We start from the raw sequence: 20,329 nt of genomic DNA on the forward strand, positions 1-20,329 counted from the left end.
TCCTAGCAAACTATAAAGAACTATAGTTTCAATTCAGTTCTAGTAGGGGAGGGCGTTTCTTTGTTACGTTTTTTAAAATGCAAGTGCCTTTTGTGAATTGAAAGTATTCTGTGTGTGTGTATAAGTTATGCTCTCTTTATAGTTGTTGATACGCAGTGCTCCGAATCAATACAAAGCGCTAATCTAGTAAGAAATGAAACACTAAGAGATAGCAACGCGCACTTTTGATCAAAAAGGCTGTTTTAAGCTGTTAAGTAATCCCAGTTTTTTCCCTCGTGGTTTGCCACACTCAGACACCTCGAGAGCCCGTGGGAACTGTGCTCGTGAGGAAGCAGACCATGAACGTCCTACAAGCCACCAAATATCACACAGCCAGAAACTTTTTTCAGAATGATTTATAAAAGTCAATGTTAGAGAACCATCATTTTTACGCTCATATCATCTTTAACTATCCACGCCGGCAATTTTAAGCTGTTAAGTAATCCCAGGTGACGCTGTCAAAGTGTCTCAAAGATAGGATCTTTCTGGGCCAAGATTCAGAGTCCACCTCGTTTGCTTTTAACCCGTTTACGACACCGATGCCGTCCTCCCCAGTTTTCAGGGCCTGACAGGGAAGCACAATGAGGGGGGCAGTTCTTACCGTAATCGCAGGCCCGGCGAAGGCCAGGCTGAGCAACATGAGAAACGGGACGGCCTCCTGCGTGGGCTCGATGTAGGGCATGCTGAGGCTGCGGTCGTAGCAGCTGAACCCCGAGTGCACGGGCTTGAAGACATCTGTGAGCTCGAGGAAATACAGGCTGACCACGGACGACGCCAGAATAGGCAGCTGAGGAGGAGACACACGGGAGAGCGATTCAGTCTCCTACGCCCGACACAGGACCCACCCACCGCGGGGCGGGCAAGGAGCATGTTTCCCCCCTGCTCTCCCACTTCTTGCCAGTTTCAGAGTTAGAATCACTCGTAAGCACTCTTGCTTCCACCTTCGAAACACACCTCCGGTTCGCCCCCCTCAGTCACCAGGTTGCTATGCGTTTGCCCACCTTTGCTCTGGAAGTGCTCCTGTCTGGTCTGCCACCTCCGCTCTTACCCTCCCAGGCCACCCATTCCTGCCCGTCGTCCCAAGGGACCTTCTGACACTATTGCAGAAGAGTCACTTCCTGTCTTAGCCCCTCCAGTGGTTCCCATTGCGGCCAAGACGTCTCTCTGTGGAGTGCCAGTTTCTGCACGGTCTGGCTTCACTTTCTTCCACCCTCATGCCCCCTGTTTATACCAGGCCCCGGTCCCCTGCCCACTGCAGTCCAAGTGGTCTTTGCTCTTTTTTTATATCAAGATACAATTGACACATAACATTATATCAGTTTCAGGCATGCACCCTAATGATTGATATTTGTATATATTGCAAAATGATTACCACTGTAAGTTTAGCTAGCACCCATCACTAAACAGTTATAAATCTTTTTTTCTGTACGATGAGTACTTTTAAGATCTACTCCCTTAAATATAAAATACAGTGTTATTAACTATAGTCTCCATGCTGTGCATTACATCCTCAGGATTTATTTATCTTATAATGGGAAGTTGCTAACTTTGGACTCCCTTCACCCACTTTGCCCCCGACCCATCACAGGCAACCAGCAATCTGTTCTCTCTGTGTGTGAGTCTGGTTTGTAGTTGTCGTTGTTGTTGCGGATTCCACGTATAAGTAGCATCACGCACCACTTGTCTTTGTCGGCCTCACTCATTTCACTCACAGTAATGCCTCGGGTTCCATCTGCATTGCTGCAAATGGCGGAATTTCCTTCTTTTTCAGGGCTTAATAACATTCCATTACATGTGTGTACCACATTTCCTTTATTTCTGTATCTATCAATAAACCCTTGGGTTGTTTTCACATCTTCTTTATTGTAAATATGCCGCCATGAAGATGCTGGTGTATAATTCCTTTCCAGTTGGTATTTTCATTTCTCTTTGGTCTATACCTACACACGGGGTTGCTGGATCATTTATCATAGTGCTATTTTTAATGCTTTGAGAACCCCCCATACTTTCTCCACAGCGGCTGCACCAGTTTGCATCTCCACCAAGAGCACACAAGGGTTCCCTCTGCTCCGCATCTTCACCGACACTTATTTCTTCTCTGACACTAGCCATTCCGACAGGTGCGAGGTGGTCTCTGGGTGTGGTTTTGATTTGCAGTTCCCCGACGGGGAGGGGTGTTGAGCATCTTTTTCATGTGCCTTTTGATCATCTGTGTGTCTTCTTTGGAAACACGCTCAGGTTCTCTGCGCATTTTCCAACTGGGTTGCTTTTTGCGGTTGAGTTGTATGTGTTCATGGTACCTTCTGGATATGAACCCCGATCAGATCTGGATTTACAAATATGTCTCCTGTGCAGAGATTTTTGGAATACCTGATGCCATCTCCTGGTCTGTCCTCTTTTCCTGTAACAGGCAAACTCACTTTGGCCCGGGAGCCTTGGTGTTCGCTGTTCGCTCTTCCTTGGCTGTGCTTCTCCTGCCTCTTTGTGGGATGGCTTCTCTCATCACTGAGTGGGACCCTTCCCCACTTTCTCTCCAAGGTGGCCCTTGGTCCATTCCTCTCTTTCCTCATCATCTCGCTCCATTTTCTTCTTGGCTCTTATCGTTAATGAAAACGGCTTGTCGATGGAATGCCTCGCTTCCTCATTTCTCCTTTCCTCTTGTCCCCCCACTGACCTGCAGGCCCTGTAAAGTGACAGTCTGCTCGTGTGATTGGGGGCCGAGTCCCCAGGCACAGGGCTTTTCCAGGCACGTGGTAGCCATGCGGCACATCATTCAATAACTTCAAGAAATAACAAATACTTATTGACAAGTGACTGATTGAACAAATGAGTAAATCTTCATGTATAACAATAACTACACTAGAGTTACCAGGTTTAGCAAATGAAAACGCCGGTCATTGAGTGAGATTAGAATTTAAGATAAGCAGGGAATAATTTTTAGTGTAAGTGTGTCCTATTTGGGAGATACTTAATACTAAAAACGGTTTGTTGTTGTTTATCCTGAAATTCTAATTTCACTGGATGTTCTGTAGTTTAGGTGGTAAACTTAAACTAGACACGACTTAACTTTCTACGCTTTGTGTTATGGATTCAATGATTCATCCAGTCAACCTACCACATTCTGGTTGCTCTGTGGGTGCTAATTTTAATGTGGGAAACAGGACAAGGGCTTGGCCACCAAGCAGCATAAACTTTAGTGAGAGATACGCTTCCAGCGACAGAGAAAATTCCACAAACACATCGTCCGCTGTTTTTGAGCCTTGCAGCCTCTGGAGGAACAGACTTACAGGACCCTGAAAATGTCATTTAGTTTAAGGCCTTGTTACTTGGGGAGGATACAACATGGAACACTTTAAAGAGAGCACTTTTGTTTGTTGGTTTAGGTAAAGACATTCTTGACCGTCCGTGATTCCTGGTGGTGTGGTTTTAAAAATAGATTGATGAGATAATGTTGTGCCTTCTGTCCCCAGGGGGACCTTGCACAATGAGGTGACAGAATCTAATGCTGCAGAAAAGCCCGTGGGTGACACGGTTTTCATGGCCCTGCAGGTTCTGATATCAGCTTTTCTAGTCGCTATCTCCAGTGTGATGGAGGGAATGTGTTCTTTAGGTCTCAGTTTTCTCATCTGTGACGTGGGTGCATTGCTGGTACCATCCTCACAGGTGTTTGGAAGGAATAAATAAAGTATTACAGGCAACACTCAACAGTGCCAGGAAGGAAGACTAGTTTATCAGTGTTGGTGTTACAATAGTTGTTGCTGTTTTTGTAACTGTTAACATTAACGGATCTGTCAAATGCCCGCGGTTTCATGGTGCCTCACCTGGCACTTCTTTCTGAGGGTTATTTCTGCCTCCTAATCCCCCAGAATTTCCTTTAAGGAAATTATTGTACACTGTTCTTTATTAGCATTCCCTGTTATAGATTAGTTACAGTCTTTGCTTCCCAACTGAAAAAATCTCCTGGAGGCATGGGTCTGATCTGGCTCAGTTCTGCATTTCTACTATTAATAATATACATCAGAGCGACTTCCAAATATGCACATATACATATAATAAATTAACACGTGAGTGCAAAGGATTTCCTTCACTGATTTTACGCATCTTCATCCTTTTAGACAATAGTTTCTTCACACTGACAACTATTCCAGTTACACCATTTTTCTGTCCATACATTAATATCTTTTTCTTTGTTTTCAAGCTAAGAATCGTGTTTTCTTCCTTTTTGATGTTGGTTTCTCTGACTTTTTAAAAAGTGTCTTTTACTCTGTCTTTTATATCGATTTTTAAAAGATTTTATATATTTATTTTTAGACACAGGAGAAGGAAAGGAGAAAGAGACAGACAAGTGCCCTGACTGGGAATTGAACCAGTGACCTTTTCGTTCACAGGCCTGTGCTCAATCCACTGAGCTATACCAGCCAGGGCCTCAATTTTGTTTTTAAGAGTTATTTGAACAAAATATTTATATATATAGGAAAGATAATCTTATACATTATTTTCCTATACTGGACAATGTAATGGATTAAATGACAATGTTTAATTTACTTGGAACATGTTTATCTTCAAAAATACCTTCCATCTTTGAAATGTTCAAAGACAGAGTTTTTCTTTTGAATGTAAGAAATTTAACAGATGGTATGTGCTAATTTTGGTATAGATATATACATAGTAAAATCACACAGACATCTTTTGAATGCACTTAAAATGAGATTTTAAAAGATTTAAAAAGGTTTATATAATCATGAATTAGGAATTCTCTAGTTATGTTGTAGGGAAGAAAAAAGTATGAGCCATGCTATTTTTATGCATTAATACAGAGGAGGGAAATTACCTGAAGATTAGAAAAAATGATTTCACAGAGAAAAGATTGATTCTTGTAATTACCATCTGCTAAGGAACCTGTGAGTAATAATCATAGGGCATTTTTAAAAGAGAAAATGATAACAGTTTTAGAGAACAGAGTGAATAAAAGAAATGTGCTCCAAAAGATTACATTTGCTAGATAGTACTCATTTTTTTTTATACCAAGTTTAAAAAGCCAAACCTACAGTGCATATCAATAATAGTGAAACATTTTATGGAATCTATTATGACTTTTTACCCGGGTCAGATGCTTGCTTATCTTTAGCCTGTTGGTGATAAGAAAGACTTATCTTCTTCTCGGAGAAAATTCACTCTGCTCTTGGTCTAGAATAATACAGGTCAGCTCCACTTTTTTCCTTTTTCATGGCCACTGTGTATTCAGAGTGTCTGAGACCCTCCTCGACGGGAGAGGTCATTGTCACAAGGGGCCAATTAGCATCCAGGATATTCACAGCTTGTTTATTTATTCATTCAACAAACGTCTACCTCGAGCCTCCTAGCGCCCAGCATTGATCTGTGTGCTGGACGAGAGCCGTGATAAAACCAAGCCCTTATTCTCCTGGAGGTCTCATTCCTGCTGAGGAAGACACAAGTTTTAAAGTTATAATATTAGTCTGTCTACTCTAAAGAAGGGAAAGCAGAGGGCTGTGGTCATCAAGGGCCTGGATTGCTAGTTTAGGTCGAGTTTTCACAGACTGCAGGGCTGAGGCTTAGGTGATGCCCATGGACACAAATTAAGCAGGACAGTGTGACGCAAGGGGACGCATCATCTCCCCTCATTTATTCCACTAGTGTCTGGGACAGGAGCCAGGTACTTTGCCTTCCTGGGCCTCCTTCAGCACCAGTGAAACCTCTTCTGCTGCCACCGAGTCCTGAAATAGTTCCCCGTGTGCAGTGATTGTCTCTCACCCTCACTGCCACCTGTCCCGTGCGAGGTTCGCCACCTCTCCCCTCCCAGCGTCATTCCAGACTTCTCAATGCCTTCAGGCCAATTTCCTGGAATCCACATCCGATCAGTGTCTCCTGGTGTCTGCCTCTTACAAAATAAAATGCCAATCTTCTCAAAGGGCACCCGGGACCTTTGATGCTAGAGCCTCGATCTGCCTTTCCTTGTTTAACTTTGCTCTGACCCCGCTGTCCCCTCCCCCAACCTGCACACGGCTGTGCCATTACCCTGACATCTCCAAAGGCAGGTCCCAGTCTCTGCTTTGCTTTACATTGTCACCCTTGTTTCTCACGGAAATTGTCCTCGCAAAGGTCCCGTAATGTTTTCTCTCTGAAAGCCTCCCTGTGCACTCTGTCCAGAACCGAAGACCTGCCTCATGGTCTCCACACACGTCTTCGTGGGTCCTCCCTGTTCCTGGGCCGTGGGTCGGGGTCATTTGGGTGTTACCAGTCCTCGTCTTGAGATTGAGGAGTTAAAAGTGAGACCTGTGAAACTCACATGGCGCTTGGAATGTTTTAGGTGGTCAGTAAATATTGGCTAAATGTAATCCAAAGAAATCAGGATATTACTGTTAAAAAATGAACAGACAGAGTCCATGGACGATGCCTTCACAAAGCCGGCATGTGCCGCAGGTTTAGGCGCCAGAGCCGGGGCTGGTTCTGTAACCATCTGCCGCGGTCCCCACCTTATCAGGTCCCGGTGGGTGTCCCCAATGTATAGATGCAAAAGCTGAGACAGAAATAGGTTGTTACCTAAATTGTGCAAGGGTCACCAAGGCAACGGGTGGGAGCACCCACATTCGTACCCACTTGTCAGAACCCGGGAAACATGCTCTGAACTGCTTTACTCAGGGTCCCAGCCAGCTCTCCTTGCGACATCCCTACCATGGCTGCCGCCCCCAAACAGGAAGAGCCTGTCGGAGCTTGGGTGCTGTTAACTCTTAAATACACTCGGTTTTCCTATGGACCTCGTGCTCATCACTTAAACAGGCTTCTGTTGCTCAAACGTTTGTCTCCCTTCCTGGGCTCATTTCACTGTCAGTTTTGAGCCCTACTCCTACCTAAAAAGAAGAGCAGTCATCGAGTTGTTATTTAGACACCCCCCCTAAACTATTTAATAGTCACAACCTCGTTAGGCCTTTTAACATCAATGTTAAGACGCAGACTCTGATCCAGAGGAGTGAACCGCCCGCCTGGTTGCTAGGTCGAGGCCAGTAACTGACCTGTTAAATCCTGGAGCATGGCCCCCCTCCATCTGCTGCCTCAGGCACACGTTGCCATCTGGCACCAGTTGGCGCTTTCCAGGAATGAGTAGCCCTGGGCTTCAGTGGACGTGCCAGCTGGAAGGACAGACGTGAGGGGGGCCATCTGCGCCAGGGATCTCTGTGGTGCCAGGGGTGGGGGGCAGCAGGCACTTTCAAATCCTATGCTCGGAGACCCGATCTCCCAAGGTCTCCATTCTTCCCTGAGCGGGCTTTTCCATATTATTATTATTATTATTATTATTATTAGCCCTATCTGAAGAACCCTTCCTTATATCTGAGATGAGTCTGCTTGTACTTTGCTTCTGCCCTCTCTACTGAATGCCTTTGGATGTAAACAGTCTGGGTGAGATGCATTTGAAGCCCCAGCTGGTGGATGTCTTTGGCCCCCTTTCTCTGAGGGCACAGATGTGACCTGACACAGGCCTCTGTCATCCAGCTGTCACCAGGGATGGCGGGGGTTCCTCTCCTGTGTTGTCCAAGGACAAGGTCCTGGAAAGTACACCCTGTCTCGTCACCTGCCCACGCCAGCCCAGGGCCTCATCTAGGGAAGGGCCCAACCCACTGGGTGTCTGCAATGCGGAGGACGTTAATGATGGGGGTGAATTACGTGAACAGAGGTGTGGATGTTTAGACAGCTTTTGTAGAGAGGCTACTATTGGTCCAGGCCCAAAATGGCCTCACTCGCGCTATAAGCCCGTGATCCCAACTCAGACCTAATCCCTGAGCAAACTGCAGTTTCAGCCTCTCCCGGAAACATGATCTTTATCAACCAGTCTAGAATTGTCTGGACAAGCAACAGCAGGGTTATCTGCCACGTGGGCCCTCTCCATCCCCCAAAGAAAAGGCGTCTGGCCCCCAAATAGCCCTTTCTTTTCTTTGTCAACAGTATCCGTGGCCCTCCTTTCTTCCTGTGAAAACCTTCCACTTGGCACCACCATTCCTAGGAGCGTCCTGCTGGGTGCTGGATGGGCGCTCCCCCTGTGAATGGCTTAATGAAGCCAGTTAATCTTCCCATTTTCTCCGATGAATTTCGTTCTTTTAACAATAGGCCAAAACTAAATCCCCCGAGTTAAAAATCCTTGTTTACGCCTACCAGAAAGTGCTCCTATTGTGCATTTCTGAAATTTTAATGACTTCTTTGAAAGCCATGAAAGGGCACAAGAAACACTTTCCAATCGCAGTGGTAATTACCAGGGAAGAGCGGTTGGACCTTATGTGCAGCGCATGTGTGAGGTTCAGTGGCAAAAACCCGTTCTGCGTCTTTCGGCCCGAACAGGAGCTGCATCTTCACAGCTCTGAGAGATGGCTGATTCCAGGCCCTCGGTGACATGAGGGTGAAGCCCTACACAATCGTCTGTGGCTGGTTTACAGCCAGATTTGACCCGGCATTAGGCTCCACACAGTCAGCTTTGCCATCCCCAGCCTCCCGCTCAGGTCCCAGGGATACGTTCGTTTTACAGAATTAGATGCTGACGTACACGCTTCGTCTTAGAAAGCATGTTGTTCTTTAAACCACATTGCAGACAGACACCTGTGGCGAGGGTCCTGTATTTCAGCTGCTAGAACCAACTGCTTGTATAGCTTTTTTCCAGCCATCACTCATTTTCCTTTAGAATAGACACCTGCCTTTTAAAAATATGGGCACTAACAGCAACTGAATGCTGCTTATTTGCCAGGGACCATTTAAAGTACCTTACCTGCCTGAATTCATACAGTCTTTACAGCTCCTCTTTTTTTTTTTTATTTATTTATCTTCAGAGGGAAGAAGGGAAAAAACATCAATTATTTTCTCCCTCGTTTCGAGCCACACCAGCCAGGGCTACAGCTCCTCTTTGATGGCACCATCCCATCCTACAGGTGAGGGACTGAGGCCCAGGGAGAGGACCTGAAACAGTCATCCGAGGCTCAACTACGCAAGAATCCAGCTCCATGACCTCCTTTTTCTTCACACATGGGGAGTGCTCCAGAAACCCAATGAGAACTTAGGGTAGAAGATTTTCAAAAGTTCGTCTCTCTCTGTAATGGAGTTTATAACAGATTCCTGTTCATTTTTTATAAGTTTTTCCCATGAGAAAGATAGATGACCCACACCCAAATCTTCAGCTGGAAGGTCTCCTTGTTTTAATCATTCAAATCTCAGTTGCTACAATACAAGCACCTCCTGATCATCACCCAGTGGGCAGACACCTGAAATTCTGTAGGGCACATCCAGCTGCCTGAGAGAGATTCTAATGACCTCTTCCTAGTAGTCTAAATGAGACCGCTTATTCCCAAAGATTAGATCAGTTGAATTTTTTTGGAGAATATAGATACCGCATCTTCTATCTATAAAAGGTGAGAATTCTCTCCCACTGAAAAAGTCCAGTGATTGGCCCCAAGGTAAGTGATCCCCATTTTGTGAGGATGTGTGTGCTCCGCTATCAAAGATGAGCATGCATCCCAAAGAGCATTTATTTTTATATATTTATAGATGATAGTATAATGAATTACTTCTTCACTGCATGTAGTTCACAAAACAAACCTAAATGCATTACAAAAATAAAATCAGGAAAGCAAACTCCTATCCAGGGATCCCGGTGATGTTTAAGGCCACACAGAAAGTTTACTTTAGACAAGAAGGGAAAGTTGGGAAAAGGAAAGATGAACCTCACCTACCAGGTACTCGGTTCGCCTTAGAAACCATTAGCCACGTTATGTGATGTTTATACAATTGGAGGGTCATAAAGACTGACATGCTTACAATATTTTCACCATTTTACAAGTGGGGAAACTGAGGCTTGGAGGAAGGGAGTTATGTGTCCAGGATTACCAAGGTAATAATTAGACCAGGTGCAAATTTATATTATCTGGTAAGAGTGCAAAGTAGGTATCTAATAGTCTGTCCTATCGCTGCATAAAATATGCCCTTAGTGGGCAAGTGTGCCTTGCGTAACTAAAGTAGTTCTGTAAGAAAACAGAAACTCTGACTCGTTTATTTCAAGGAGGCTTCTCCTTTGCAGCCTCACATCTCAGAGAATCCACGGTGGGTGGCCTGGATCACGCGGGAGCGTAATATAACTAAGACACAGCGACCCATCGACCTTGGAGACGGATTTACCGTTCAGTTGTTCTCTCGTCCCCGAGGCAGAGCGGCGTCTTTGATGGGGCATTCATCATCACTTACTTTACAAATAAAAGTGTCTCCACTAGCGGGAGAAGGAAAGTTAAGGGAAATTTATGATCTTCGTTATTCGTCCTGTTCTATGCTATCCATTCACAGAAACTTCATTGACATCCCGCCATGGACCAGGAAGCCAGCCAGGAATGATCTCCATTCATTTACCAAGAGGCACACAATGAGCAACCAACAAATGTTTATTCCTTGGATAAATGAACTGTCGGGACAGTAGCCGCCGACTGTAGTTATTTTGGGAGAGCGCTCAGGGAGGATTGCTCGTTTCTGGACTCCGACCATCAGGAGGCGGTGTCCGAGGCAGTCCAGGCTTTGCGAGGCAGCCCTTTTATTGGAAGACAGTTGGCGGGGGGTGGGGTGGGGGGCAGGGGCTCATGGTGAGGACACCACATCCCCAGAGGCACCTCATTTAATTTTTCCTGAACATACATCTATCTTCGCGGGCCCTCTTTTCTCTTCCTTTTAGTTTACACCTCCCTAGCGGGTCGAATATCAGTTTTAGAAGAACGTACGGAAGCCGTCTTCTTACAGTAAAGGCGGAGGCAATTACCCTTCTTTATGCCAATGAACATAAATGAGCGTCTAGTCACCGGGAGGAGAAAGGCCTCAACATTAACTGCGTCACAAGGATTGTTTTTGCCTTTGGTTCCCACCTCCGAAAGTCCACTTGGCCATGAGGATATCCTTCCACGCCGCAGTTACCCGGAATCACATTTCTCAGCTCGTTTATTCCAGGAGAAACCATAGAAAGCTGGGGTGCTGATAACGAGGCACTTCGCAGTCCACGTACATTTTTTTTCTTGTGGCCAACAGGGGAGAATGGTACCACTTGGGTTTGGGGCAGGTTTGGGGGCCTTCTAGAGTCTCAGTTCGTAGAGTTCCTATCTGCCCCTCAGTTGTACGTGAAGATCAAGGAAGATCGTGTATGTGAACAGGTTGTGGGAACCTGTCATGGAAAACTCAAAGTGATTTTGTTAACCAAAGCTCTGCACTCTATTCTAACCTTTGCAACGTGTCCTCTTTCCCTCCTTGTCTGTCCGGGACCTCATGTCAAAGGAAGAGACTGCAAAACGATCGGGACAAGACATTAGCATGAGAAAGAAAAATGCTGCTTCCAATCTGCCCTTTAGCTGTACCCATGCTTTGCAAAGGGGCTGACGATTGGGAAAAGTAGGTCAACCCCGCGAGCTGTAACGTGTTGTTCTATGTAACCTGTGGCGTCACCAGATGTGTGTCCTAGGCACTGAGACACAGCCTCACACAGCCGGCACAGTCCGGTCACAGGCAGGAGGAGGGGGACCGGCGTTTTCACTGCTGCCGTCCAGCGGGAAGCTTCCTAACATAAGGAGTTCTGTAACAAGGGCCAGCTCTCATCTGAGATGTTCACCACGGGTCCTAAGTGACGTGTTAACCTTGTCAGGCCATTATTTGCTCATTCGTGATGGAAGAAAGAGTCAAACCAGATGTTCCTGGAGTATGCGATTTTATTAGACTTCATTCTAACGAAGGAGACAGTTCCTCAGTTTTTTAAGGAGAGGTTGCTTGAGAAACAGTTTGTGCAGGATACGTTTACTGAGAGGGAACCTCTTGCGAGAGTTGTAACGCATTTCCAGCATTAACAGTGACAACTGTGCCTCAAATGCCTGTCATTGAACAAGCCAGTCGGGGCCACCCAGTGCTAGAGCCGTCTCCTTGGCTTGCTCCTAGATTGGGTCCCTGCCACCCACCCCTCCATGTGCCCACTCATGTGTCTGTCATCTCTGGCTTCTCCTCCCAGTCCTGCCAGGCCCGGCCCCTCTAGGTTTCTGGAATCTTTCTGGAACTTTCCCTCCAGGCTCTATCATTCTCCTGGACCTGTGGCATCGACTGTCCTACCCGAGATTTCAGTTCCAACTCTTCTCCCTCCGCGCTGTCCGTCCCCAAGGAAGCCCCTGTTAGGAGGCGGTCATCACGCCATCTACAGGTCCATGGCAGACGTCAATCAGTCACTCTAAAGAGGGGGTGATGGTACCAAAGTCAAGTTCAGTAGCTGAGTGAAGAGAAAAACTGCATTTCGCAGCTCAGATGGCGCCCAAGCAGACGTCCTCCAAGCACATTCCTCGCTTCCACGGAGCTCACCAAGCCCTGGCAGGGACGATGTCCCACCCACTTGGTCACTGAGTCCCACAGGATCTCCAGGGCATGCTGTGCTCATCAAGGGTGAGGCGGACAAGCACTCAGATCCTGGCTCCTTCACATAATTGCGCTGTGTCCTCTCTGAGTTACACTTGGATGATTAAAAATATAAGGACAATAATGCCTCCTTGGTGCCACATTAACCCAACACTAATTGCACCTTCTAGGCTGGTTCTCGAGGTCAGAGGCAAGGTGTCCACAGGGTCCGCCACACAAAGGAGGCTTGAAATAGACTCTCCTTTTTTATTACCGTCTTCATCATTGTCATTCATCTCGATTGGAGGTTGGGAGAAGCCAGTATTTGTTTGTCATTTGAGAAAAGTAGGGCAGAGAGCATTTTGAGGGCCTTGGTGGTAGCACCCAGGAATACTGTCACAGTCCCTGGTGGCAGGGTTGATGTTCAGTATTTGGTTATGGGTATTTGTGCCGGTGTTCCCCTTTGGTCTCTCTAAAACTTAGGAGTCTGTTCTGTTCTCTATTTTTTTTCTTTTTCATCAAAAGACTTTGTGCATCATGACTGTAAAAAGAGGAGTGAGGGTCATCAGCTGTGCTGGCCGGGTGGGAATGCTGAGCAGAGTCTCTCTCTATGCCGTCTAGAGAAATCTGCAGCCTCTGTTTGGGGGTGTGCAGTGCAGAAATCTTAGCCTTGTGTGCTTCCTACTGATGCTGAAGTTTATGTAACAGGAAATAAGCTAGTTATATTCCTCAGCAGGAAGATCAAATGAGTTGTGTAATTTGCACATAGAACATGAGCTAGAATAGCAAGTTTGTGCACTGAAGGTTTGCTAAGGAGGAATCTGGAGACACGTTCCCCTGGGGAGGAAACAAAAATTGTGTGAAGGTCTTGTGAAGATACCCCAGTAACCAGACACTGAACCACCCGGGCACCTTTGCCCCATCAAAGGTTCTCCGAGTTTCTCCAGGAAGGTCGCTAACAGTGAAGCAATGGCAACCACGCCCGAACACACCGTCTAGCCGCTGACCCCGTCGTGAGCACCCTGCCTTGGCAACACCAGAAGCACACCCACTGTTAAGTACCACGTTCAAATTAGTGAAAATTCCCATGTGATTTCAAGTCTGTTGTGAATAGAATAGTGTGAATCTGCAATGCCTCAAATGGTGTTGTTTATGTTTACCGGGGAGGGCTATGATCTGTCTCCTCCCTCCGAGTGTGTGCATGCCTGTAACTGGAGGGTGTGTGTGTGTGTAAAAGATAGATACTGTCTGCATCTATAGCCGTATAAAAATACCTTTGCATACAGGTCAGGCGTCTAGCTCCATAAGGTGATTGTGAGATTAGCAATGAAATGCCTGTCACAGAGCACGGTTTAAATGGACAGGATCTCTGTCCTTGCTAGTGTGTTAAATGGTAGCTTATCACCTGTTTGTATTGCACACCGAGGTGATGTGCTGTCCTGTCTCTGGACAGGGTGACTGATGGGAGTGGAAGCGGGAGTGTGAGCCCAGGGGATGTGGGCCCGGAGGACGCTCGCCCAGGCGCACAGACGCCAGAGAACTCAGGGTCAGGCAGCTTGGCCTTCGCCGAGCCTGGTGAGCAAGCCAGCCGCCGCTGCCACTGTAAGTGATACGCCCGTCACGTGGGGAGCGCTGTGGAACTGGAAGGCGAGAGACGCTTTTCCTTCAGTGGAACATTCCTTTTCACCTGCTTCTCTGACCAACCTGATAAGGCCTTGAATGTGCCCGTCTTGAGAATCCCTTTCATGCCCTGCCCTTGCCCTGCCCAAGCGAAGCAGCACAAAGCAAATTGCCAACCGCGCGCCCAGAGTGAGGGGCTGTGCCAGAAGGACCCCTGTGGTTTCCAGGTCCCCGTGTGACACCGATGTATTTAATGACCGGCGACCGCAGACCTCTTTGTAAGCAGTCGGCATAAACCAAATGTAAGGAAAGTGAATTCTGTCCATTAACTTCATGCTTTTTTTTTTTAAATCCCCATTTGAGGATGCGTTTCTATTGCTTTGAGAGAGAGAGGACGGGGGAGGGAATGAGAGAGAGAAACGTGGATGTGAGAGAGAAACATGAGTCGGTTGCCCCCACTGGGGATCAAACCCACAGCCTAGGGACGGCCCCAACCAGGGATGGAACCTGCACTGTTTGGGTGTGTGGGGCGATGCTCCAGACAACTGAGCCGCCTGGCCAGGGCTCCATTAACCTAATGCTTACTTAACATCAAGTACGGTGGTGAATTAGGACAAGAGCACTCGACGTCAGTGGCTGGATGTGTCAGCTTCGTGGCCACAGGCATTTAATTAGAGAGACCCTGACACCCTGCACCTGGGCCTCAGCGTCTCCGCTGTGCCCCAGCACCCGGCCATGGGGCCGTACTGAGGGGACACTGGCTGCTAACTCGTGACTCCTGGGGAGTGGAAGCTGTCCACCTACTCTGTGCTCTGTGCGCCGGGTAGGAGGAACTCGCCGGGAAGGAGGCTGCGGTCCGGCCAAGCCCACGGGCTGGTCAGTGCGTCCCCATCTGGACCGCATCTCCCTGTTGTTACCAGTGGGAAGCCACAGGAAGTGACCGCCCGGGTGACATTTTGCCCTTGGGCTGGGAGGCAGGCGCAGCCTTGGGTAAGAACCTGCACTATTTCGGCTGCACCCCGGGCCTGGCCTTGTGGACTGAGCATGTTGCTTCACTTCTAGGAGTTGCAGTTTTTTCTTCCTGGAGACAGGTACATTAACAACGGCCTCTTTCTGCGCGAGAACCTTTGCGGGCTGAGCAAGACGGGGCAGGCAACGGGTTTAGTTTTACTTCTACTACCTACTAAGCGCTTCGGAAGCGGTGCCATTGTTATTGTGTGAATAGTAACTGCACTGCTGTTTACGCCCCCACTCAGCCCCACGAATGCAGGTCAGTGTCAGGAATGTTCTGGAACCCAAGCCATTTCTAGACACCACAGGTGGGGGAGGAGGTTCTCCCCAACGGTGGGAAGGCCTGAACTGGGTGTTGCCCGGACTTGACCCCCTAGAAGTAAAGCCACCCACTGGCGGGCAGTTAGGAGACAGGAGAGGCACTAGCGCCCCAGAGGGCCTACCCTGCCCGGGGCTGGCACATGGTGTCTTCCATGCCTGGTTTTCTAATTTATTACAATTTCTTTTATATGTGCATATTCACAGTCTAGCATATAGTTTCTATCGTCTCTGCAGGAACAGGCTGAGAGAAGAGACTTGGCCAGAATGACCCGCGTGGGAGGTGGCGTGGGTGGTGCCTGGGCACTCCCCATCTGCAAGGCCCAGGCTGCTCCCGGCAGGCCTTGCCGCTGTTTTTCCTGCCATGATTTGGTCCCTCCTGATCTCGGCTGGCTCAGAGTTGGCCCTCAGTTTCCTGGTTAAAGTCTCTTCATACCTCATTCCTACCATGAACGGCAATGTCAATGGTCTCTGAGTTGAGACTCAGAGACTTTCTCCTCAACGCCTGGTCCTCTGGGCCTCATTTGGCTACTGAAATTCACCACCCAAAGTAACAGAGAAGGCCTCATGCGTGTGTCCTGGGCCCATACGTGATGGAAGATTCGCCCGTATTTCCCCGTTTCCATCTGAAGTACCAAGGTCTTGGGAAACCATGTTGGAAAGCAGCGTCTCTGCTTCTTTCTCAAGTGTTAATTCATGCTGTGTTTGTTCGTCCTCCGAAGGGGAGGCGGCGCTCACTCTCAGCGCCTTCCTAATGAGTCATTCCAAGGGGGCTTGGGGACACAGCCTGCCAACCCCTTTGCTAGTCAGTGTGCTGATGTCTTCTCCTGTCCCCTGCTCCCTAGAGGGTCTTTACTCCTTCATCATGCCCGTAAGTTTCAGGCAGGTCATTGGTGGCTGCTACCCCCAAGACAAGCTCTGCGACTTGTCTTCAAGGGATGATCGGAGAGCTGGCCCTGCTGAGGAGTTCTTGGAAGCTTTCTGACTGGGGCAGAGGGAATGTCATGATTCTGGGCCATTCCCATGCATGGTGACACGTTTGTTCCCAGAGATGCCTTTCAAATGCATTATGAGGAATTTTTGCTTTTAAAATTTTACACTAAGGGAAGTGAACTCCCGTTAAAGGAACCCCGGAAGGGCAGACATGGGTTCTTTGAAGGCACAGCCTTATTCTCTGGTTTGTACCCTCTCTGGGGAAGTATTTTCCTTGAAGCCAAGTGACTGTGGTCTGTGTAGTCAGCTTCCAGCTGAGCTCAGCTGTGCCCTGTCCTTGAGGTGGACCCAAGCCATTCACTGATTCCTCCCAGACAGAGGGAGCAGCAGGTCAGCAGTGTGACAAATGGCCCGAGAGGAGTGGACTTGGAAGCAGGTACCCCGTCTCCTGTTCCTTGACCCTTTTCATCATGGACTCTTCTGCCGCCCACATTTTTCCTCAGAAAACTCCTCATTATCTTTCAGCAAAATTGCCTAAACCATGGCCTCAAAACCCCTTATGAAAAGGGGACAGGCAACAATATGTGACTCTATTAATTAACTTAAATAAATAGGACAATCTCTTTGCTCCTTTTCTGTGGGTCATGGACGAGGCAGCCAGCCTTCATTTCTCTGAGACTCATGCAAACCACACTCATCTTTCTTCAAACTGAAACCAGGTAGGAAAATCTGTGACTCTGAAGAGGAACTCGCAGATATACGGGTGCCAGTGAAGTCTATCTGCCCGTGACCCTCTACAAGTTGCAAGGCAGCGGACGTCCCTCAGCACAGAGAAGCTTTGCCACCAGAAAATACAGAATCTACTCTCTGCACTTGCCAGCCCTCAGCCTCCATATTTGGCTGAAAAGACAGCCCAGGAAGGGCATTTATAATTCAGCAACAGTCTTAGCATTTTCTGTGCAATCCCAGCTCCGACTGCACAGGACATAGTTTCAAGCCTGAGACCATCTGATCTCACTCAGCCTAGCCAGTCCGGTTCTTTTCTACCTGTGATATAGTAAACCTCTCGCTTAAAAATGTCTTCCTACTGTGCCGGACCACAGTGAACCCCGTCGCGGTACCTGTCCATCTGCAGAGCCCTCCCACACACGGTGCCTCCTCCAACGCTGCATTTTGGCGAGTTAGAGACTCGTTATGGGCACATCTGCAGGTTCACTGCTCATCTGCAACCCTGTTCAGCACCAGACAAACACACATGCACAAATCACATAAATCAGGTGATGTCACTTATTTTACACACACACACACACACACACACACACACACACACATCCATGCATGTACCCGTACATGGGTCTCTGCCTGTGCATGTGTACACACAACATTTTTTGCTAACCATGTAGAAAGGCCAATAGATTGACGCCTAGAGGTGCAGACCCAGATTTAGAAGCAGACGTGAACACCGTAGTAATTATGACAGGAGGGCATTTTTTTTTAGAATAAAGCCATCAATAATCCCAACACTATATACACATCCCCTGTCCTTACCCCCTCCCCCAACCAGGCATGGCTGTGTGCATTTGAGTTCTTAATAAACGCTAGTTGAATTCTAGATGACACACTCTCAAACTGAAGACACAAATCCCGAAATACCGGCATCATGGCCCCCCTGGGCCACTGACGCGGTGCTCACGGCACGCACAGCAGGAGGGCCCGGGAACTGGCCCGACGCTCACTCACACAGGTATCTCTTCCCTGCGGGCCTCCAGCAGGGCAGCGACAGGGCTAGTGGTGGTCACCCCGGGCCACCCCGGGCTGGCAGGCGGCCCCAGGCCCGCTCAGGGGAGCTCCCCAAAGGCTGGGGAAGGCAAGGGTCGGGGACACAGGGCTGGGGCGCGCACCCTGGCATCCAGTCCAGGACCCGAGTCCCCCAGCTGCCCGCAGGATCCGCATTGTGCCAAGGCGCCGGGCCAACCTACCTCGACAAAGTAGAAGCAGGGCAGGAGGGTGACACTGTCCTTGATCACTTTGCCCTTCGGCCGCTCCTTCGCCGACATCCCGCCGCCAGCCAGGGTCCGCGTCCTGCCCGGGCGAGGTGAGCACAGCGCAGCCGAGCGAGCTGCCTCCTCCGGCCGCCTGCGCCCGCGCGCGCTGATGTCACATTCCCGCAGGCACCGTGCAGCGCCCCCGCCGTTCGCGCCTGTCCCCGCCCCTCGGTGCGCCGCCCGCCGTCCTCTCCCTCCCTGCTCTGCTCGTGCGCCCCGGTTTTCCGTTTCTGCGGAGAGACCTGCAGCTGCCCCTCCAAACTGTTGCTGCAAGGATGGTCTCCGCCCCCCGCCGCCCTCCTTCTCTCCCTCCCTCTCTACCCCCCCTGTGAGGCCTGGGGGCCGAGAATCGGAAAGGAGGGCGCACCCCCGGATGCCGCAGCACTGCCCCTTGGCGACCTAGGGCTCCCGCGCCCCCGAGAAGCTTCCAGGGTCCTTCTAGGAACGCGAACTGCAGGATTGCTGGGCAGCCTGGCTCCTGCAGCGTCCTGCCCCGCGGTCTGAAAAGCAGCCCTTTCCCAGGTCCCATCCTGAGAAGTAGGCCGTGGCGGGGACTCCTGGAGAGCTGGCTGCTCCCCGGAAATGACAGCCCCTTCTGAGGATTCTGTGCCCGGAGGACTCCCCATGACACCAGCCACTGCTGTTGGAGAGTGGGGAGTGGGGAGAGTCGCCTGCATTGAGCGAGGCAGGTGTGTGAGCGTGTTCAGTGAGCTGGGCGGAGGCTAGGACTGGTCCATCCTCACCCCCACAGTCCCAGGACCCCACGTGAGAGGTGTGCAGGGCCAGGAGGTCCCACCTTTTTGGTAGGGTGCATGGCTGACCTGGTCTTGGTGGTTATTTTGGCGACCCCCAAGTGATGTGAGGAGGAAAGAGCCAGCAAAGCTGGAGTGGTTTTCTACCCTAACGAAGATGATGCATTTCTCATAATCACACACCGGAGTCATGGTCAGCATCTCCAAGTTCTCCATTTTAAGCCTGTGACAGCCAGTTCGGCCAGGTCCCAGCCCCTTCCTAGCTCACTTCTTCACTCCCTGCTCCCTCTAAGCTGCTGCTGCTGTAACAGAACCGTGCACGAGGCACTTTCGACCACGGGCAGTGTTTCTCACAGTTCTGGAGGCCAAAGTCCGAGAGCAGGGTGCCGGTGTGGTCAGGTCGTGGCGTGGTCTCTCTTCTCGGCTTGCAGGTGGTGGCCTTCTGTTCTCAAGTGGTGGAGAAGGAGACGGAGCGAGCTACTTTTCTGGTGTCTTCTTAGAAGGGCATGAATCCCATCATGAGGCTCCCCACCCCATGACTTTCTCTGAACCTAAGTATCTCTCACAGGAAGGCCCCCTACTCTGAAAGCTGTCACTCAGGGACTAGGGCTCCAACACACGAATTTGGGGACAGGGACACAGTCCACAGCAGACTCCAGTAGAGCCACCAACGCCCACATTTCACCGCCAGCCCACCTCCTGCTCTCTCTGTCTACTGGGCTTGCGGTCCAGAATTAATCCAGCAGCCTCACTCCTCATTGCCCGACTGTCTAGCACACCTGCGGTGAAACCCCGTTCTGTGCCCTGGCCAGAGCAGCTGAAAGTGTTTGCAGAAAACACGCAACTCCGTGGGCTTGTCTCACATTAGATTCATACTTGCCTCTCTGGTCCCCAGTCCCAGTGTTTGTCCACAGTCCATTTGCTCTCTGATTCTCTGAGGGCGGCTCACCCCTGCTCCTCTCTCTTTAAGGGTAATGCCTTCAACTCTTATTTCACCTAACTGCTCTACCAGCTTCCACCTCGCCAACCCCATAAGGACAAAGTACCCCCTGTAGAGTGGCCAGAAGGATCATTTGAAAAGTAAGTCCAAGTGTGTCATCTCTCAGCCCAAACCCTCCAAGAGCTTCCTGTCCCCTTTGGGAGAAAGTCAAAACGCCCACCACCTGCAAAGCTAGACAGGTCCTCGGAGCTCTGCCTGAGCAGCCCTGTCGAGCT

At 49.3% G+C, this 20,329-nt stretch overlaps 1 protein-coding gene across 1 annotated transcript in view; it reads right to left on the reverse strand.

Moving 5' to 3' along the window:
* Positions 1 to 18,453, reverse strand: part of PLPPR4 (phospholipid phosphatase related 4) — a 34,072-nt gene extending 15,619 nt beyond the window's left edge. The window contains exons 1-2 of the mRNA XM_037153073.2: positions 18,297 to 18,453; positions 641 to 826 (exon numbers count right to left, since the gene is read on the reverse strand). Of these exons, the coding sequence (XP_037008968.2) occupies positions 641 to 826; positions 18,297 to 18,374 (264 nt within the window). The 5' untranslated portion in view covers positions 18,375 to 18,453. The remainder of the gene's footprint in view (positions 1 to 640; positions 827 to 18,296) is intronic.
* Between the last annotated feature and the right edge of the window lie 1,876 nt (positions 18,454 to 20,329).

This window comes from Artibeus jamaicensis, unplaced genomic scaffold (genome assembly GCF_021234435.1).
Source record: "Artibeus jamaicensis isolate MK-2021 breed Jamaican fruit bat unplaced genomic scaffold, CSHL_Jam_final scaffold_1689, whole genome shotgun sequence".
In the NCBI taxonomy this organism is placed as follows: Eukaryota; Metazoa; Chordata; class Mammalia; order Chiroptera; family Phyllostomidae; genus Artibeus; species Artibeus jamaicensis.